The sequence below is a fragment of the Acanthopagrus latus genome, chromosome 10 (genome assembly GCF_904848185.1).
Source record: "Acanthopagrus latus isolate v.2019 chromosome 10, fAcaLat1.1, whole genome shotgun sequence".
Lineage (NCBI taxonomy): Eukaryota > Metazoa > Chordata > Actinopteri > Spariformes > Sparidae > Acanthopagrus > Acanthopagrus latus.
Window position 1 is genome coordinate 7,739,765 of NC_051048.1, and position 21,492 is coordinate 7,761,256.

The 21,492-nt window shown below is 42.5% G+C and overlaps 4 protein-coding genes across 6 annotated transcripts in view; 2 read left to right on the forward strand and 2 right to left on the reverse strand.

The window, feature by feature from the left end:
- slc7a8a (solute carrier family 7 member 8a) overlaps positions 1 to 5,507 on the forward strand; it is a 36,126-nt gene extending 30,619 nt beyond the window's left edge. For both annotated transcript variants that reach the window (XM_037111104.1, XM_037111103.1), the window contains 6 exons: positions 167 to 290; positions 500 to 603; positions 1,758 to 1,854; positions 1,964 to 2,113; positions 2,382 to 2,559; positions 3,411 to 5,507. In XM_037111104.1, the coding sequence (XP_036966999.1) occupies positions 167 to 290; positions 500 to 603; positions 1,758 to 1,854; positions 1,964 to 2,113; positions 2,382 to 2,559; positions 3,411 to 3,565 (808 nt within the window). In that variant the 3' untranslated portion in view covers positions 3,566 to 5,507. The remainder of the gene's footprint in view (positions 1 to 166; positions 291 to 499; positions 604 to 1,757; positions 1,855 to 1,963; positions 2,114 to 2,381; positions 2,560 to 3,410) is intronic.
- Positions 5,508 to 6,821: 1,314 nt separating this feature from the next.
- Positions 6,822 to 9,659, reverse strand: nedd8 (NEDD8 ubiquitin like modifier). The gene is made up of 4 exons (XM_037111115.1): positions 9,486 to 9,659; positions 9,337 to 9,384; positions 9,153 to 9,235; positions 6,822 to 8,488 (listed from the first exon to the last, which is right to left on the reverse strand). Exons 1-4 carry the CDS (start codon positions 9,501 to 9,503, stop codon positions 8,362 to 8,364), a joined length of 276 nt encoding a protein of 91 aa, XP_036967010.1. The 5' UTR covers positions 9,504 to 9,659; the 3' UTR covers positions 6,822 to 8,361.
- A 247-nt stretch (positions 9,660 to 9,906) lies between these two features.
- Positions 9,907 to 15,062, forward strand: gmpr2 (guanosine monophosphate reductase 2). 2 transcript variants are annotated; one of them, XM_037111105.1, is made up of 10 exons: positions 9,907 to 10,049; positions 10,543 to 10,679; positions 10,911 to 11,030; positions 11,584 to 11,667; positions 11,775 to 11,948; positions 12,038 to 12,119; positions 12,465 to 12,571; positions 13,472 to 13,514; positions 13,604 to 13,763; positions 13,865 to 15,062. In XM_037111105.1, the coding sequence occupies exons 2-10, from the start codon at positions 10,593 to 10,595 to the stop codon at positions 14,052 to 14,054; spliced, it is 1,047 nt and encodes a 348-aa protein (XP_036967000.1). In that variant the 5' UTR covers positions 9,907 to 10,049; positions 10,543 to 10,592; the 3' UTR covers positions 14,055 to 15,062. The 2 variants fall into 2 exon arrangements, with proteins under 2 accessions (XP_036967000.1, XP_036967001.1); XM_037111106.1 differs by lacking the exon at positions 9,907 to 10,049 and adding an exon at positions 10,100 to 10,238.
- Positions 15,060 to 18,117, reverse strand: si:dkey-183c6.9 (tripartite motif-containing protein 16). Its single transcript, XM_037111102.1, has 2 exons — positions 16,289 to 18,117; positions 15,060 to 16,176 (listed from the first exon to the last, which is right to left on the reverse strand). Exon 1 carries the CDS (start codon positions 18,089 to 18,091, stop codon positions 16,484 to 16,486), a length of 1,608 nt encoding a protein of 535 aa, XP_036966997.1. The 5' UTR covers positions 18,092 to 18,117; the 3' UTR covers positions 15,060 to 16,176; positions 16,289 to 16,483.
- Between the last annotated feature and the right edge of the window lie 3,375 nt (positions 18,118 to 21,492).

Sequence of the window (21,492 nt, forward strand, 5' to 3'; positions counted from 1 at the left end):
TTTTCTGTCTTTTTTAATAATCCCACGTTTTTAATAACCTTAGTATCCATTAATACACCTCCCCTAAGGTACAAGTTTTAATTTCCTACCTTAAATCCCCCCACAAAACCTCCTCCTAACTTCCCCGTCTCCTAAACGTTGCTGGGGTTTTTTTTCCCGTCTCCAGGAACCTCCCTCGTGCCATCTTCATCTCCATCCCCCTCGTCACCTTCGTGTACGTCTTCGCCAACATCGCCTACGTCACGGCCATGAGTCCCCAGGAGCTGCTCGCCTCCAACGCCGTTGCCGTGGTGAGTAGCTCGGAGCGTGACGCGGGGCGGTCCCCCGACGTCACTCATCACACACACACACCTCAGATTGCAGAATGCCTCCCTTTAGCGGAAGCCAGACATGTTTGTTGTGCCTAATTCATTGCATTGCACGTTAAAAAAACCCGATGAAGTGAGCATCTAACCATCATCCGACCTCTAACCTCCACCCTCCCACTCCCCCATCCCAGACGTTTGGTGAGAAGCTGCTGGGAGTCATGTCGTGGATCATGCCCATCTCTGTGGCTCTCTCCACCTTCGGGGGAGTCAACGGTTCACTCTTCACCTCCTCACGGTCAGTTGGCTCAGCAAGAAAAAAATGTCACGGTGTTACTTTTTCTATGTTTACCCCCCTTCTTTCTAATTTAACACCTTTGCTGGATTCTCGTCTGCATCCCAACAAATTAAAGGCGAAAAGCCTCCCTTAAAAATGTATTTGAAAGTAAATGTTTATATATATATATATATATATATATATATATATATATATATATATATATATATAATATGAACACGTATGGTGAAAGATTGGTAAATATTCATCACGAAAAAAGAAAAAGCCAGGAAAAAAATAGGATATACTTTTGTGTGCACAAATGCACACGCCACCAGCAAAGCATGTCCTGTTATTGCAGTGAACTAAACTAGCGTAGTGGTTCTCAATCTGGGGCCTTACAAGGAGTCAGGTGAAAAGCTAAGATATGAAAGAGGAAGAGGAAACATTACTGAAACATAAAACGGGAACTTGTTTTTGATGTCTTTTCTCAGATATGTATTCATGTTTGTGCAACAATGGAGTTTGTTTTTTTTTCATCTTAAAGGTGCATTATTTAGTACTGCTTTGTTTAGATGTGGCGGACCCTGCCACCTGTCGAGCTTCAAACAGTGTTCTGGGGACCTTGTTTTCCTCTGAGAACAGCTTGTTTATTCAGTTATGGAAAAATTACATATTTATGAGTTTGAATTATTGCCTCATTAATGACATTAATATTGATGATTCTTAGTTTGAAATTTACATAGTCCCCCTTTAAGCACTAAAAGATAATAAAACATCACGACTCGATCTAACTCCTCCAAGCTCATGAGCATGCAATCATTCACGAAATTCTTAACGTATCATGAGAAACTTCAGCTGTGCATCATCTTTCCAACATGTTAAACACACAACAAATCATACTGTTATCTCATTTATGACCGACTTTCACTTTTCAACACGCGGCTATGCTTGATTATCATTAATCGAGGTCGAAAGCATGTGTGTGATTACACATTTCCACTTCTTCTGTGCTCTAAATGCAACTTTCTTATGTGTTGTCCTCATCTCAACCCCTACCACAAGTCCCTTACAAGCCTTTCTTTTTTTTTTTTTTAACGAATAACACATGGAAATGCTGTGGACCTGCAGGCATTAAGTGTTGTTTTTGTTGTCTTTGCCTCTGCCTCGCACAGGTTGTTCTTTGCCGGAGCCAGAGAGGGCCACCTCCCCAGTCTGCTGGCCATGATTCACCTCAAACGCTGCACTCCCATCCCCGCTCTGCTCTTCACTGTGAGTGTCACCACACTAACTGACATCATCCTCCTTAGACAAGTCATTCTCTTTGACACTGCGAGCAACCAGACGAACCGCTAACTCCTTTTTCCTCTCGTTCCCCCAGTGCCTGTCCACCCTGCTCATGCTGTGCACCAGCGACATGTACACCCTCATCAACTACGTGGGCTTCATCAACTACCTCTTCTATGGAGTCACTGTCGCCGGGCAGATTGTGCTGCGTATTAAACAGCCCGACATGCACCGACCAATCAAGGTATGTTTTGTAGTGTTTTTTTTTTTTTATAATAACAACAAGGATGCATACTTAAGAAGTACAAGGAAATGTGTTTTTCTTGCATCACATCTATCGTTTATAACTTTGAGGAGAGCTAAACATGGAAAAACAGGCATGATGTGCAGCAAGTGCACCTTCAGGCAGCCACAAATCTGAAAGCTGCTCTCTAGTGGCGCAAAAGGTGTACTATCACAGACTGGATGTCAGAGAATATGCAAAATAAAAACTGCAATAATTTGTCCCACAGATCAGCCTGATATGGCCGGTCATTTACCTCCTCTTCTGGGCCTTCCTGCTCATCTTCTCCCTCTACTCCGAGCCCGTGGTGTGTGGCATCGGCCTGGCCATCATGCTGACTGGCGTCCCCGTCTATTTCCTGGGAGTCTACTGGGACAACAAGCCACAGTGCTTCGACGCCTTCGTTAGTAAGTTGGCTCGACGTGGGCAGGGTCGTGTTGTGTTGGGACAGTGTACAAAAAAACAACAATAAAAATGCAGTTCTTGCTATTTTTATTTGGAAGTATATTTTTGAACCAGCCAAGCTAGCAGTTTCCCCCCGTGTTCAGTCTTTATGCTAAGCTAAGCTAATCACCTCCTGGTGACTGTTTTCTAAAATGACGAAAATGCCACTCTTTCAACACATTACTTGATCTAAACAGAGTGTATTAATTAGGTGAAAAAGTGGTTAGAAACATGATTGAATTTTACTATTTTTTGGGGGGAAATTATCTTAAATTACCTTTTTTTTTTCAAACAGTACATGCCGTTATGAAACGGAAACATTTTTCCATATACGTAGATTTAATATAATAGCATTCTTGATACTTTTTCCATTATTTGTATCAATTAAACAATCCTATGACAGTATTATCACCTTGTAATTACGTAATACGCTGATATATTTCATTCATATTGAAATATATATAACGTTATATAAATATATCAAATTACATTTTCTCTTTTTATTAAAAATTACACAAATTATTGCATTTTTTTATAGATTACAACAAAATATTCCTGAATACTTTCCAAAAATACATTTTCTAGTAATATATGTCATCACTTTCAACACATGTCAGCATATTTTACTAATGCATGACTAAAATGTACATTCAGTATATTTTCGAAAATGATGATGTCATATATTAGAAATACATTGTATCAACATATATTTAATAATATGTGCAAGTATGCTTGTTTCCTACAGTGTCACATATCATTTGAAAGGCCATTACTGCACATGTCCTGAAACTCTGTGCCGCTCTCCCTCTTCCAGATAAGATGACCTACGTGGGCCAGAAGTTCTGCATGGTGGTCTACCCGGGCAGCACCGACAGCAGCGGGGGCGCAGAGGAAGGAGAGGAGATGAAGGAGGCCCGGTCTCCTCTGTCCAAGGAAGACGGGGACAACCACAAGTCAGCGGACTGCTAGAGCGCCCCTCGTCTCCCAGCCGCCCCGCAAATAAACAGACATATGCGAAACCGAACGTGGGCGCGCAAAAAACAAACCAACAAAGGCGGTTTGTAGTGGATTTAACACTCGTGCCCCCCCCACACACACTTTTTTGTTGTTTTTTTTTTAATATTTTTATTTGGTTTTAGCAACGTTTCAATCAATATCCTCTGTGCCAAATATAGTATGAGATGTTTTAGAGTAATATGACCTCTAACTTGACAGACTGGGGTCCTTCAAAAGTGCAATAAAGAAAGGTTAGCGCCTTCCAGCTCCTCAATACACACACTTACAACTCGTCATCATCATCCTGCTCCTCCTCCTCCACACACTCCCTGCACAGTCCTACTGTAAGAGCGTCTTTTGTTTCTTTATTTCTTTTTAATTCTTTATCAAAAGACTCTCACTGTGTCCTGACGCGCAAACACTTGTTTTTGTTCTTTTTTTTCCCGTTTCTTTTTGTAAATTTCTGGTTCATCCATTCAACACACCAAAGCTGCATTTGATTGTCAGAAAAATCAGTTTCAGATCAAGTCCTCTTATGTCGTGACGTACACTAAGTACTGTGTTTTGCTAAAAAAAAAAAGGTGACTGTGATTCCGAAAATGTTCCTCTTTTTTTTTCTTTTTTTTTTTTTCTTTTTTTGTAATTGTGATAATTGTTTATAACATTTGCCTTGCCGTTATTTTAGTTTTAATATGTTAATTTTAGTTTTGTTGATATTCCTTTTTTTCTATTTGGCATCATATACATCTGAGCCTATTATTCTTTTTTTTTTTTTACTCTTGCAACCCTGGAGGTGTACACCTGAAAGCTGATGTGTGATCTGTACTTTGTATCGGTAGATGTGCTGGAAAAGGGTGCACACTTCTTTGTTGATTGCCTTAATTAGATGACATTCTGTGTGTTTGGGTGCCATTGCAGCACTGCTCCTACTGATGTGGATATTTGGTTGGGGTTGAACGATTTTAAAGTGTCAGTGTTTTTGGGTTAGGGTTAGGGTTAAATTGGAGAGTTTTTGGATTCTTGTACGGACACTACTCAGATATACCTGTCAGCGTCCGGCGTGGACGTAGATCACTAGAAAGGAATAGATAGGCCGGACATGATAATCTCCACCGCCACATTTGTGTTTCGTTATTGTGCACATCCCGACACCGACACATGTGAATGCCTGTGTGAAAGAACAGTTAAACGGCAGAAGGACATTTTTTTCTGTAGCCTACCATGTAGTTGTGCTTAAAAATTATTTGTTCTTTATGTAGCGTGGAGAAGTGAGAGCTTTACGCGCACGAAAAAAAATAAAAAAAATCGACTAGTGCAATATTTAGGGCAGGCACCAGCAAAAAAAGAAAGAAAAATACTCACCCCCTGAACGAACCCATCCTGTGTCGTCTGGTTATCGTTATGTATCTATACTTATGCTGTATATTATAGTAACAACACTCCTGCACACATAAAACACACATTGTGTACTTCCGTGTCTTTTCTATATAATCTGTTAGTGTCTCAGGGCATCCCCCCGCTGCCTTCTCCTTACATACACACTGCCGCAAAAAGAAAAAAAAACAAACAGATCTGACGAATTGCCTCTTTGCCACACGCCTGTACTGGTGCTTTTTAGAGATGTATTTTCCTCAGGAAGCTCAATCTTATGAGATATCCCAAAAGAAAAATAACACAGGCGTTGGCAGACGTGCATAAATAATTCTATCAATCTATCAAGTGAAGTCGGGCCAGTATTGTGAAAGGTTTCTCTCGTTGAACTGTAAGGGGGAACAGGGTGTCTTGGATGTCTGTGCAAGTACAATGATTGTGTTTTGTGCCTGTACGGTTATTGTGTATTTACAGTATACACAGGTGTCATGACAGTCTGTATGTTGTCTCTTAGTAAATAAAAAAGAACCACTGACTAATGTTTGAACTTTGTAATTCAGGGCCTCATTTATAAATCTTTATCTTTAGTCCGTCAAGGAACGTGAATCGATTCTTCCCCGAAGACCTTTTCCCTCCATTTCAAACCCACATTTCTCACCAACACTGTACATAAATGAGGCCTGAATGTTTCCACCTCAGAAATCAAATGCTGCAACTTTCTAGATGTGATAAGCCAGCTGAAACTTCAGCGAATCTCAAATCCTGCTCGTTTACTGCTTTAAATCTTTTTTTTCCTTTCCTTTTTACTCTTGTCTTAATTTCTCGCTGCTCAGTGTTCCTTAATAAGCTGCGACTCAATTCAGACCAAAACAGGCCTTCACTGTGGTGGAAATATGAAGTTTTCTATGTGTGCCGACAACCTAAGCAATACACCGTGGCACTACAGTATGTTTCTAAACCATTTTTGTGTACACATTGGTATCTAATTTAAGTCTCCGTTTGCAGTCCGCCGAGAGCCATTTCTGTCCGACGCGGCTCTCAAACTTAAGTCTATTTTTGTGTCGAAACTGTAAATGTACATACTGGTGGAGCGTGTGTGACGAGAATAAAAAAATAAATAAATAAAAATGTCCATAAGTGATGAAACTTTTCGCATGTCTTTTGTACGGCTGTTGGGAAGGAATGACACTCTTCACACATGTATTAAAGGTGCAACATGCAAGAGTTGGACACCAAACATTGGGCTAATGTCAACAAAGCAACCGCTAACAGATGCTAACTGTAGCAGCAAGTGCATTAACTCACAGCCTGGCTGGAGCATCTGTGATGTTTACTATCGGGTTACCCCCTCTTGAGGTACAAAACTAGCTGCGGGCTAACTGGTCAGCATGCTAACTCTAGTAAATATCTCTGCAATGCAATCCAAAGACATCTCACTTCAAAACTGTTACTTCTTCACATTTTGTTGATCATCTTAGTTAACTTTTGGATGTCTTAAACTCAAATTCTTGCATATTGCACCTTTACGGATGGCATACAAGTAAAATGTGTGTTTGACATGGAGTGCGAGCACTGGAGGATTCAGGTATTCACACAGTGGACCAGGATTGGCTTTCAAACCTTTTATGATGTCATAAATCACACTTAAAGGCCCGCCTCTTATATTTAGATTTTCAGCAAGCACAGAGTAAATTCACACTGTTGGGCAGGTGAATGTGAAAAACAGCCCTCTAGTGTCTAATGCCACACAGTGACGCTTCAGACATTCAACTGCAGGAACAAGAAGGGAGACTCATTTTTGACGGGAAGTGGGGGCTTTAAATTCATATATGAAGGAGGGAGCATGTGAGAAGTGAGGCATTTTTTAACACAAGTTTATTCTACAGACAAAGTAATCAACAGAATGGGTTAACTGGGACATATGTGAACTGACATAGCATCTAAAACGTCTCTGAACATAAAAAAAAAAACAACCTAAATAATCCATGTCAACTGAGTCCCTTGTCAGACAAGACCATCCCAGCCTGGTGTCTTCTTAAACGAAAAACATCAACTGGATGAATTCGGCATGTATAAAGCAATCTCCGCGACATGATTTAGGATTTTTAACGCAGTAAATGTCCTCCACTTCTCATTTTTCCTTATAGAAAAACAGGTACATGCCTCTCTGGCAGGAAGTTATATGAAGAGATCAACACTGCATTCACAACTATATCCTTTAGGGGTACGACTACAACCAGAAGACAGTTAGCTTAGCTTAATACAAAGAGCAAAAACAGGTAGCCAGGTTCTGTCCAGCTCCGGTAACAAAGCATCTCTAAAACTGATTAACTAACAGGTTACATCTCAATAACAATACTGCCTCTGACTGTGTTATTGCATGTCTTGCTCTTAACTATAACATAACTGGTGGTTTTTTGTTTTTTGTTTTTTTTAAATGAATGAATGTGACCTGAAGTGCCAGAAGTGTATTGGTAACTTCTTAGGGTCTCTGTTTGTTTGTTTCCTGAATCTGGCATATGAACCCTGGAAACCTGCAAATTGTCATTTTAAAAACTGCTTTTTGGGACGGATTGTAAAAACAAGACATAAGTAGTGAATAAGTGAAGTTTAGAGGTGCTGGCTGTTTCCCTGGATCATAGCCAAGATAGCGGTTTCTTCCTCTTTCGCTCTGCTAAGCTAAGCTAACCGGCTGCTGGCTGTCTGCTGCTTTAGCTTAACGGACAAAAATGAAAGTGACATCTACCTTCTCAATTAACGTGCCGCCAGAAGGTGAAAAGATGTGTTCAACGGACTGTTCTTGACATCGGCGCTCCTCAAGAGGATTTTTGACACCCGGTAGCTTCAAATAGTTATACTGAATGAGTTGGGGAGAACAGGTCTGTGTCACATTGTGAAGGCAGAGGCTGTAACCCAGGGATGGGTTGTCCCTGAAGCATCTTTGAGATACAGTTGTCTCAATTTTACCATTAGAGGAACAAAAATGATGTCTGTGCTTTCACGCAATACCGCAGAAAGACACAGGGAACTGCTTGAACACCGTACAGCAGTTTTCTGTAATGTAGCAGCCAAATTACCTTTAGGCTGTAAATCTTTGGCCAAAGCTTTGTTTAATTCTGTCGTAAAAAGGAAGCCTTTTCAGCCATGTCAGCCTTAACATTTAGAGTGTATTGCTGTGGCGATGATATAACGTGGAGGAGGAAGTGTTTGCAGCCAGCACATATTTGGCCGCAGGAAAACAGCTGCCACAAGTAGAACCAGATCTAACTCTTTTCTACCAATGGCTCCATGTCACCTACGACGCTGTGAGGTGAAACCCCCCCCGGCTACCTGCCTCCATCAGTGTATCCGCTCAGCGCAGGCATCGCAAAAGGTTAAGGCTTGTCTCTGAGCGACCGCTACAAGGCAGGCCTGGAGCATCGGCTTCTGGGAGAGCGGCACGCTTGTCCACCTCGCAGAGCAAGGACCAGATGGAGAACAGAGCCTCCCTGGATTTTATAGTCTGCCGCTGTTTTCTCATCGTTCCTGAGAAGAAAGACAGACAAAGGGAAGGCAGGGAAGAAGGCGTCAGGTAAGCAATTTCTTCCCAAACTAGTTCAAGCATACTTTATATCCTCCCATATAAACCTGGTGGGTGATGACTGGGTCGGCCAATGATGGCTGGGTGTGCATTTTCAGATTTTTGGACATGTTTTCAGTCATTTTTAAACTGCATGTATCTCATGTTTAGGTAAGGTATAAGGTTACATTTCAATTTAACAGTAAGGCTGATGCTGACATGAATATTTTTTCAACTTCACAACTTCCAAATCAGCCTTGAATACCCACTTTTATTTTATATAAAGCTGAGTGATTTGCAAAAACAGCTGGGTGGTGTACTACTTAAAACTGGATTAAAAAGCACAATTGTCTAGGACTATTTTCAGCTGTGTATTAATACGTTCTTGGTGCAGTAGTCAGTATTCACGCCATCAGGGTGGTGTACAGTGTGCTGGCTGGACTCAAAATAAACTACAGCGCCTCTGTTCATCATACTAAATGAACCTGTCACCCAGTACAACAGGGTGGCTTACTGACTGGGTTTGGATACACAGGCTATACGGAAAACGCAGAATATACCACAGATTGACCACATTACAAATGCAACATGCCTGTTTTATAATAAAACAAAAGAGCATTTTAATCTCACATCTGTTTGCCACTGTAGATCAACCTCTGCTGCTGCGGAGGGATCCCTTCTTTCTCCTCCACTCGCTCTTTAATCCGCTCCACCTGTATGGGGACAAAGATAGAAAAATATATAGGTACATTCTCAAACGCACACTGAAAAAAAAACATACAGAACAAATGAGGAAATAATGGCTTGTGTATACCTTATCCGTGGGCTCGATGTCGATCTCTATCTCCTTGCCTGTGAGTGTCTGAGATTAAAGGAAATGTGGTTATTCAAACTGGACAACTACTCAAGTTCAAACACTCGGCTAACTGTGAACCGAGCTAGCTGTGGCTCGCTTTGCCTTACCTTCACTTTAATGAGCATCTTTGTTGACTTGTTTATTTATCCCCAAAAATTACAGTATAATTAAGCGTTAGCTGGGTCTATGCTTTCACAATGGTACTACGTTATTTTGGTGAGAGAACTCGCTGTTCATCCCCTTCCAAAGAAAAAAAAAAATCCAGTGGTTACTTCCTGTGTTCCGCCGTGAATCCTACGGTCTCATTCCTTGCACGTCAACGGTTCCGCTTCGACCTTATTTCGGACTCCGCATTTGCTTCATTCGCCGCCATTCACCACCGCAACAAATGCCTCACCCGTTATCTCACAGTAGCGTGAGTACCGCCGCAACATTAGCAAATCAAAAAGGTGTTTCCTGAATCCCTAAAACCGCTTTTGCGACATTAGCTCGACGTGGCGTAAAGCGGCTCTCGCATTTGTAGTCCTTCGCTTCGTGTCGCCCCATTCGCTAAACGCCTTTAAGAACTACAGATGCGGCTGTCAGTTGGTGTCCGCCCCCGTAAAGCTTCCCGCGCACGCAGTGGCTAAGGAAACAGCGGCACGGACAAAACCAGTCATACTTTCCTAAAGGTAACACATATGATCTCTTTGCTAAATCTACAAGATGATATATTACTTTAGCTGGTTTGTAGCTTGTGCTTAGGTACGTTTGCCGGTTTGCTATGCTGATCAGATAGCTGCAGTTCTCGCACTTCTAAGCGATGTAACCTTGAGTTTTGACATCGTAGTCGAAGAAGCAACGCTGCTCATATCTTTGTGGTATGGTTTGGTTTGTAAAGCTACAGGAATAGCATTATTTTTCAGCCGGAGAGCTAGCTCGCTAAGGATATGCTTATTACATTTCTACATTGTTGTAATTATAGTTCTGGCTAAATCTGACGTTTCTTTTTAATGCATATTTTTTTGGGTTCTTCCTCTCACGACAGCACACCAGCTCATAGTTGCTGACTGTGTGTGTGAGAGTGAGGGAGTGAGTGCATTGAGTTTTTTTTTTTTTTTTTTTTTTTTTAACGAGATCAGTCACAAAAACACCCATCCTGAAATGTGATCCTCTATTTCACAGGCTCCTTTCGCATTTTTGTTGCTACACTACCTGTTCAGCCTGTTTCCAAAATGCCCCGCATCGAGAATGACATCAAGCTGGACTTCAAGGATGTCCTCCTCCGTCCAAAGCGGAGCACACTCAAGTCTAGGAGCGAGGTGGGTAAACAGCTGTGGGTTCGATTTTCCACACGAATCCTGACTGACCTAAATACAGATGTTTCCACTATCTGGACCTTAGGGTGTTTTAGCATCTGGTTGGTAGAATTGAAGTCACGGAAATACAGGCTCCTGCTGCCCCGTGACTGTAGTAATACACTGTGCACCATAACAGTCCTTGCAAATTGAACAAATCTATCAAACTGTGTTGATTTCCCTCGCCTCTCTCAGGTGGACCTCATGAGGAGCTACACCTTCAGGAACTCCAAGGGCACCTACAGAGGGATCCCCATCATCGCCGCAAACATGGACACTGTCGGGACATTTGAGATGGCCCTGGCCTTGCACCAGGTAGACTGTGTGCCGCATGGGATGCGTATAATTTAAATCACTTATTATTTGGCTTCACAGAGCACTTAGGGTTTGATTCCATCATAAGGTTATTTATTATTTTCTCTCAGGTTAATTGTTTTGTAAGAGGGAATGGTGACCGAGCAAAACTAGGTGAACCTGAAGTCACTCACAGTTGACCACCTTAATGCTTTATAATCCCTGTGTTACCGACCAGACTGATACACGAGGACAGGGCCTACTTTACTTGTCTCCTGGGCCAAAGACAAGATTAAAAACAAGATGTGCTTAAGCCTTTTCAGTTGTGGTTTCCTGACTCCACTGTTGGTGGCTAATAAGTAGAATCCTTTCACATATCCTTATAATGATAACAAATACCTTAGTTCAGGGTCCCCTTGGCCTTTTAAGACAAGGAAATATAAGAAACTCACCATGAATTAAAAATAAATGTCACTTATATGTATTGATTAATTCATTGTTTTGTCCATTAGATGCCATTGTGTTATCCACAGGTGACATTTTGTAAACCACAATGTGTTGTCTCTTCCACTAGTTCACTCTCTTCACTACGATTCACAAGCATTACTCTGTCGACGACTGGGTGGAGTTTGCAACCAAGCACCCCGAATGCATAAAGGTACTTGCAGTGTTTATTATCATATAACCCTTTATTTCAGGGAGTTTGTTAATAGTTCCGTGTATTGAAAGACAGTAAACCCCCTCTCTTCCCTGGTTATCTCGCAGAGTGTAGCGGTCAGCACAGGCACCGGTGAAAGCGACTTTGACAGGATTTCAGCCGTCGTGGCGGCGGTGCCCGATCTGCAGTATATCTGCGTCGACGTGGCCAACGGCTACTCCGAACACTTTGTCCACTTTGTCAAAGACGTCAGGGAGAAGTTCCCCTCTCACACTATAATGGTCAGTCGATGTCTGTCTGTTAATGGCAGTGGATGGATGGATGCTCACGGGTTAACATTACTGAAGTTTGTTACTTTTATCTTGCTCAGGCAGGAAACGTCGTGACGGGGGAGATGGTGGAGGAGCTGATCCTCGCTGGCGCTGACATCATCAAAGTGGGCATCGGACCAGGTGACCACGGTTCAACGCTTATTAACACATTTCTACGTCTATACAGATCGTTTTCCCATCTTCACCTCAAACACATGTCAACTTTAATGTTTTCAGTACACCTCAGGGTACTCTTTCACTATTATATACACTATTCACACCATGTATAAGAACCTGCATTTGCAGAACTGTGTTTGAAAATAACTTAGCTGCTAGGGAAAACCCCCCGGGTGAGGTTTCAATACCCAAGTGAATCTGTGCCCAGTTCATTTAGCACACACAAAACAGACGGATCACACGCAGTGCTTTCAGATGCAGGCTAGAAATCTTAACACTCATTCCTTGCCCCTGTGTCTTCCTCTGCAGGCTCTGTGTGTACCACCCGCAAGAAGACGGGGGTGGGGTACCCTCAGCTCAGCGCCGTTATTGAGTGTGCAGACGCAGCCCATGGCTTGGGCGGCCACATCATCTCTGTGAGTGACTCTTAATCTTCATTTCTACACAGTTTTTGTTGTGTATAATCCCCACGTTAAATGAATAGTTGGGCATTTTTTGTCTTATTTGCACTTCTAGTGAGCATTAAATGAGAAGATTGTCACCACTCTCGTGTCCGTGCCAAATATGAAGCTACAGTCAGTTAGCTTAGCTTAGCATTAAGACCGGAACGTGTGGAACGTGTGTTTGTACCAACCACAAAACAACAAGAATTGTAATTTTCACACTTTACAGCAGACTGACTGACGCTGGTGATTCTTTAAAGGAGACAGGTAGAATTATATTTATGCACCAACACCAGGGACTTTAACTCGCGACATAGCATTGCACCAGAAAAGGGTAAAAAGCTTGGGTGTCATGATTCCAGCACTGCAGAAGCTAAAGTCAAAAGCCAGTTGTCAGTGGGTGTTTGTGTTTTTTTTATCCATTGTTAGAGGAGTTTAAATGAGCTTAAGAGGTGCTGATGGACGACATTTGTTACCTTCAGACAATGGCTAGCTGTTTCTCTTTGTTTCCAGTGTTTATGCTGAGCTAAGCTAACCGGCTAATGGCTGCAGCTTTATATTGATTGGAAAGTGTGGTATTGATGTTCTTGTCTAACTCTAGGCAAAAAGTGTTTGTTTCTTTACACACTTATACCTAAAATAGCATCTACTGATTATTCATCTATCTTTTGTTTCTTTGGTTAGCTCGTAAGATGGTTCGTATCCTGTAGCTTTTCTTCCCCTTTTCTCTTCCCAGGGTCAGTGTGATCTGTTATTGTGCATTTCCTGATAGTGTACAGCTTTATCGTTTATGTCAAGGCTGGATATGCACATGCAGCTGTGATAAACTCTCACGATACGGTGTTCTGTTTTGTCTTTCCTTCTTTCGCACAGGACGGGGGATGCACCTGCCCGGGAGATGTCTCTAAGGCATTTGGTAAGTCTGAATGTTCTCTGCGAGCGAATTCTTTCTGTTTGAACAAGTCCTCCAACTGTTTATTTATTTATTATTCTGTGCGAACTCAGGTGCCGGAGCAGACTTCGTGATGCTGGGCGGTATGCTTGCTGGCCACTCGGAAAGCGGGGGCGAGACTATCGAGAAGAATGGCAAGAAATACAAGCTGTTCTATGGAATGAGCTCCGACACGGCGATGAAGAGACATGCAGGAGGCGTGGCTGAGTACAGGTTGGACTCTGTTATGTTTATGGGTGTCTTTATTAACCACCAAACTTATAATGCAGAGTTTACGTAGCATTCTATGTTTACACCATCTCCACTGATTCCAGAGCGTCGGAGGGGAAGACAGTCGAAGTTCTTTACAAAGGGCCGGTGGAGGTGACAATACGGGACATCCTGGGCGGAGTCCGGTCCACCTGCACCTACGTTGGGGCCGGCAAACTGAAGGAGCTGAGTCGCAGGACCACCTTCATCAGGGTCACCCAACAGCTCAACACTGTCTTCGGCAACGACAGCTGAGTGTAGCGCGGCCGATGCAGAAGTCTGCAACACTGCCTGTTGGACTCCCGGATCCTCTTTGTGCATTGACAATGTGTAAACACAAGTGACCAGACATATTTATCCTTTATTATTTTCAATTATCTGTTAGTTTTAGGAGTTAGGGTTCCTTGACCTGTAGCTTTGACTTCACTGACATTCACAGAAATACTTTTCTAAGTCCCCTGTGACTCCGTATTTCCTATAAGCCACAAAGTGTTTCAGGGGGTCAGCGTGTCCCTAGACAGAAAGATGTGAGCCAGAGGAGTTAGGCATGTCTGCTGTCGCATCATTCCAACACAAGGTCCTTAGTTATTCTTTTAAAATACCTGCAAAACTGTGGCTGTCTATAAAACGGTATCCACAACATCTCTCTATGCTCTGTGCTGACATTTTACTGTAAGCCTATATATATATATATATATATATATGCAGCGGGTGTGGCTAATTAGAAAACAGAAAATTCAATCATTCCTTCACTCAGTAAGTTTTGCACTTTAATGAGTTGTAATTTTAAAAATATTTAGTTTCCATTATTGTCCCATAGATATGTTTTGTCACACACAGCCATCACATAGTAGGTAAATTAGATTTGGGAGAATTTATAAATGGACCAGTATAGGCTGAATGCTGGAATACAGAACCAGAGCACAGTACATAGTAAGCAAGTGCTGAATTCATAGCAGAGGTGTTACTCAGTATGGACGTTTACGTAGCTTTTCTCTGTACCTGACCAATACCAAAAGTCTGTGTGGGTTAATGTTGGTGATGTGCGTATTTTGATACATTCACGATTTGTTATAGCCTTTAAAGAAAGTGGTGATTCCTTGGAATTAGCCTTGGAAGTTTTACAGCTTCAGTATTGTTTTGTTTTGTTTTTTTAACCGTCACTTTGGTGTGAAGAGGCCAAATGTAAAATCAGAATGCAGTTTTCAAATCCATTTCTCTTTCGTCGTGTTTTAGCCAGTCAATAAACCATTCCACAACTTAGCATTTTTCTGGCTTTATTATTAAGCAGATCACATAAAATGTATGTACAAACCAAAGACACAAAATTCCTTGTTGCCTTTCCGACCTAATACGACCGTAAACTGTAGGACATCAGAGCATTTACCCGTTCACCACCAGTAGATGGAGACAAATACCTATAAGTTGTGCCTTAAAAGTAGAACCATTAAAATTGAAACAAAATGACCTGCCATGTATATTAGAAGCAATATAAGCAACTCCCAAAATAAAACAATTTGCATTACTGTAATGAAAAAGACATTCAATTGAAGATATTAAATTGCCTTTACTGTGTATATTTATTATGAACACTAAAAACAATCACAATATTTGCCCATTACTGGTACTTGCTGTAATAGCACTGTATTTTTGCCATTATTGCAGAAGGTATGTGTAGCCATGCACTTGTTAACGTTACATGATGACTGGTAGTAAAGGAAAGAGGGTAAACTTTTGACTTTGGGTTAAAGACAACATTGCCACCAATTATCAGACTCCTTAAGCTGTCTGTTTGATGCACCAATGAATTCTCCACAGGAACAGTAACTCTGCTAACTGAACAAAGGGAGCAGAGTCCAAGTTGTTAAGGCTTTTCGTGGTTGTGATTATTTTTGTCCCTCTCGTGCTTTCAAGTTCTGCCAATGTAGGACAGCGAGTTGTTGAACAATCAGCAAAATGGACTTCAGTGGTTACCTTTGCAGCAGAGACCACAGACGTATCAGCCCTGCAAGTTCTTTGTAGACTGTGTGCCACATAATCCAATAGTCCTGTTAGAGTCTATAGAAAGGCTGTCCATCCACCTCTGTAAGTTAGGAACTGATTCTGACAGCTATGACCTCCTAGTGGTTCTCTGGATTTAACCAGAGCCAAAAGGGGTCCCCAGAAGGGGCCTTATCGCTTCACCATCTTTTCACCCTTATCTCCTGAACCAGCTTGTCAGGATCACTGCCAAGGTCAAACCATTTATCACATCTACAGCCTCATTTCTTGGCAATATGTGAGCGGATGTAAGGTGACATAAAAAATGAGATCTTCCCTGCCTCTCTCAGCTGCCTATACAAGCCTGTTGGCGATATGTTTATGTTGTTCAATGCAGCTAGAATGTGAATGAGAATGAGAGCAACAGTAGCCAACGTTCCCTGAGAAATGGAAGTCCAGTAACATAAACTATAAGCACAACAAATAAGTTCCACTGCACCCCACTAAACTTTCTTCTAGTTATGAGTATTACTGAGACGTCTTTGACGTGCCCGCACCATATATTGCATTTACTGTAACTTAGCACTAATCTGTGACATATATATTCACTGAATAACATCCATATATATATATATATTCACATATGATTCACAAAGTGTCAACAGATATGTGGTGATGTGGACTACAGACAACATGGCTGGCAACTACAGAAGTTCACAAAGCACCTTTGTGATGCGCAAGGCACCAATAACTTTTCCACAAGAGCAGGTGGCTTGAGAATACTTCTGGTAAGTGCACCCTCCATAACTGTATGCATTACCGGTCTCAATGTAAACTATCCCACATGAGCATTTCCACTGATTCTGGCTCTGGTGCTGAGCTACACCTGCAAATGAGAATCCACCTTTGTTATATGAGATGTTCTCTGCTCCTTTCTCTTCCAGGCAAACAAAAGGGGTTAGGTTATTGGAGCTGATCGTTATTGTGACTATTTTTCTTCTCTGGTGCTGGCCAGTCACACTGTAGAACGACAACGAGTCAGGAAAGCTCCCTACCACTTCAACTTTTTGTGGTCGTGCCACATTTTCGCCTGGATGGCTGATCGCCTGATACTTAACACTCCTCCTTTTCTCTGATCCAAACAGATTAGTCATCTGTGGCATGCCAAATGGACCTGGTTTGATTTCAGCTCGAAGCTGATCTGCAGAAACCTCATAATACTCTGTTGTGAGAGAACTGAGCTGGTTACCTTTGCAGCAAAGACCAAAGACATCTCCCTCTCTCAACCCCTTAACAAAGTTTTTGTCACATAAACCAATGGTCCAGTCACAGTCGTTGGGGAGGCTTATCATCCATTTATGGAACTTAGGAACAGACTCTGAAGGGTCAGACCTCCGAATGTAAAACGTGTGGGCAGAAGTTTGCCCCAGCCAACTATTGTAGAAAATCTTCCTGTTGTCTTCAGACAGTGACATCTTGGGGTCCAAAGTCTGTGGGTCAAAGATCAGGCCTGGATAGGTAGCAGCAAGCTCCGGGTGGTTCTCTGGGTCAACCAGAGTCAACAGGGATCCCCACAAGTGGCCTGCCTGCGCCACCATCTTTTCACCCTTCTCTGTTATCTCCTCAACCAGTTTGTCACGATCCCTGCCAGGCTCCAACCCTTTTCTCAGATCCACAGCCTTGGCCTTCTCCAAGTCCTGTTGCACCTGAGAATACATCTGCAGGAATCTGAAGGTGTCCTTCTCGTTCTGTGCTGCTTGCATGCTGCTCCTGCTGGTTCTGATGGACACCATGCGAGCAGAGACTGAACTCTGGACACTGGTCAGGGCAATGTCACGCAGGTTCGTCACAGCTTCAATGAGACGCACACTAGAGCGACCCAGCTTCTCTCTCTCACTCTTCTCCCACTTTTCCAGACTGACATTCTCGTCATCAGTTTTCACCAGTAAGGCCTGCTGCTCAGTGTTGAGCTTCTCCATGAGCTCTTTGTGGGCTGTGGAGAAGGTCTTCATATTGTGTAGGCGGTGCTGGTCTTCAATGGCGCAGGAAACACACACACAGCTCATGTCGTCCAGGCAGTAGTACTCCAGGAGTTTGCCATGTTGGGGGCATTTAGTGTTGCCACATAATTCCATGGGTTCAGTCAGAGGATGAGTTTGCAGTAACACTGGAGTGGTCAGGTGGGCCTGGAGGTGCTGGACACACATGGAGATCTCACATTTCATGCAGGTCTTCCGGGCTGGTTTCCTGTCCTCCTCTGTGCACATGTCGCAGAGGACAGCATGCGGGTCCTTCGGTGTTTTGTCAGACATATTTTCAGAAGCAGGCAGTCCTGATGTGATCTCTCGTGAATATTATCGGACAAATGATCTTCCTTCTTGCTCTTGCTGTGAATTTGCTCAGCTTAGTTGTTGTCGTCCCTCGCCTGAATGTCTTGCCGAGTCAACACTGCATAACAGTTTCGGTTTCTGACAGAATTCAGGAAGAGGCGTTAGACAGATCTGGCTGCAGCCTGGTGGCTGGTGGTTTGTTTTCCTGGTAAGTTTCATTTTACAGATCATCAGATCATAGTAGACACACCCACCATGGGAGGGATTATTTGCATATGACTTTGCTGCAAACACACTGTAAATGTGTCAGTGTGTGAAATGCATTAGAATTTGCAATGAAATGCAAGAAAATTAGGTATCAACTGCCCTTCTTTCTGTGAAATAAGCCTGTAAACTGATTCTGAATTAAGTATTATGAAATGGCCTTGGAATTCACATTTGGTCACTGGTCACTCAGAGTTTGAAGCAATAACTTTTAGCTGTACTCAGTAGTACCATTTGCTGGGAAATAAACTGTCCACACTATACACACAAACTAGTATTTTATAGCTATAACAGTGTCACTTATTGTCCCACTGCTCAAAAAAGTTTTAGTTAACAAATATCAATAATGTATCACAGGTAAAGTCGTCACTCATTTGACAATCTGAAAAGGTATGCTGAGCTAAAACTAGTGTGGCACCTTTGTGGAAGTTTTAATATTCGGCTTTTGTGGAAACTTTCAACTTTATTGACAGTTTCTAGGCTTTGTGGAGCTGCTGGATTGCATAATCATGAAGTTGGCTCAGCTCTGAAAACACAACAAAAAATAAATACTACCTTAATGACGACTGGATTTATTGCAGGCTGTTGGACACTGGCAACTGTTATAAACTGTCAACTGAGGGTACATTTTCTTCATTAATAGACATTTTCCTCATCTTGTATGGCTAAGAAATTGTATAGCTCTCCTGTATAATCAGATAAAGCAGATGTGGACTTCCCACTTCATTGATAAACCAGCGATGATTTACTTTCTGTCAATAACAACTTTCTGTCAATAAAAACATTCCACATCTTCAAGTTCAACTGGATTTATTACTGATCTGAGCAATTACAACGTATGTTCAACACAGAAGACACAAATTGTCTTATTGTCCTGACTTTCTTTATAAGTACACGAACAGTAAGATGACTGTCATGTGACTGTAGTGACACATTCACCACCAGTAGATGGAGACAAACACTGTTAGCTGAAGCAGAAATAAGTAGAAATGTTACAGTAAAGCTAAAATGATCTTGTTGCAGGTGGGAGAGGTGAATCCCCAAACAAATTAATTAAAATTACTACAATGAAAAGACTTTCAGACCACAACAAAATCACATTAGTCTGTGACTGATAACTGCACTACAAACAGTACAATTGCTTTCAACAGCAACTGAACATTAATCAATGAGATTTAAAATCAACAATTTATATGTATTAACTTCTCAGATCTGAATCATCATTAGCAACGATCACTGGGGTTAAATAGAACAAATTATATGAGCTCACAAAACACCTCTGTGATGCGTAAACCACCAATAAATGCGCCACAGGAACAATTAGCCTGGTGACAGTGCTGGCTCATATTATTATTGTATCCATAGTCGGTCTTGTAGTAACTCTTCCCACAGGTGCACTTCCATTGCTGCTGGGCTGTATTTTGTGTATTTTCCTTTTGTAGCCGAACAAAGGGAGTCAAATCCCAGTTGTTGAGGCTCATCTTAATTGTGGTTATTTCTTCCCTCTGGTGCTGTCCGGTTCTGCTGAAGAAGGACAGCGAGGAAGCGACAAAGTTCCAAAACACTTCCACCATTTCAAATTCTGGTTCTGCCTCGTCTCCGTTTTCATCCAGATACGCGAGTGTCTCAGAGGAAACCCTGCGCTGCTTCTCTTTGTTGTGAGTTTTCTGCTTTCCAACACCTTGTGGATTGGTTGATGCATCACAACAATCATCATACTCTGTTATGAGAGAGCTGAGTTTGTTACCTTTGAAGGACAGGCCGTAGACGTGTCCGTCCATCAAGCTCTTTGCAGACTGTTTGTCACACAATCCAATGGTCCAGTCAGAGTCTGCAGAAAGTCTGACCATCCACCTCTGCAAGTTCGGAACTGACTTGGTACTGCGGATTAGAAGAGTGGCAGAACATTGACCCATCCAACTACTGTAGAAAACCATCCTCTTGTCTTGGGACAGTGATATGCCGGGGCCCAAAGTCTGCGGGTCAAAGATCAGGTCTGGATTTGTAGCAACAAGCTCCTGATGGTTCTCTGGGTCAACCAGAGTCAGCAGAGATCCCCACAAGTGGCCCGCCTGCTCCACCATCTTTTCCCCCTTCTCTCTTATCTCCTGAACCAGTTTGTCACGATCACTGCCAGGCTCCAACCCTTTTCTCAGATCCACAGCCTTGGCCTTCTCCACATCCTGATGCACCTGAGAATACATCTGCAGGAATCTGAAGGTGTCCTTCTCGTTCTGTGCTGCTTGCATGCTGCTCCTGCTGGTTCTGATGGACACCATGCGAGCAGAGACTGAACTCTGGACACTGGTCAGGGCAATGTCACGCAGGTTCGTCACAGCTTCAATGAGACGCACACTAGAGTGACCCAGCTTCTCTCTCTCACCCTTCTCCCACTTTTCCAGACTCACATTCTCGTCATCAGTTTTCACCAGTAAGGCCTGCTGCTCAGTGTTGAGCTTCTCCATGAGCTCTTTGTGGGCTGTGGAGAAGGTCTTCATATTGTGTAGGCGGTGCTGGTCTTCAATGGCGCAGGAAACACACACACAGCTCATGTCGTCCAGGCAGTAGTACTCCAGGAGTTTGCCATGTTGGGGGCATTTAGTGTTGCCACATAATTCCATGGGTTCAGTCAGAGGATGAGTTTGCAGTAACACAGGAGTGGTCAGGTGGGCCTGGAGGTGCTGGACACACATGGAGATCTCACATTTCATGCAGGTCTTCCGGGCTGGTTTCCTGTCCTCCTCTGTGCACATGTCGCAGAGGATAACTTGCAGCTCCTTCTTTATCTCGTCAGACATGTTTTCAATAGCCGGCAGTCCTGATTTAATCTTTCGTCAATAGTGAAAGAGCTGAACAAAGGATCTTTCGTGTTGGTCTTTGGTTGACTTGGCAAAAACTGAACGTTAAATCTTATTTTGCTAAGTTTAGTTGTTCTGGTCTCTCAGTCTGTCGTCTGAATGCCTTGCCACAGCAGCATTAGACAACAGGTTAATTGTCTGCTATCATTGGGCGGAGTCAAAAAGATCTGACTGCAGCCGTTTTGTTTGATTAAAACTTAATACCTAACCAAACATAGGTTATAAAATCAACGTTCATGGGAGTGGTTACCAATGTATGAC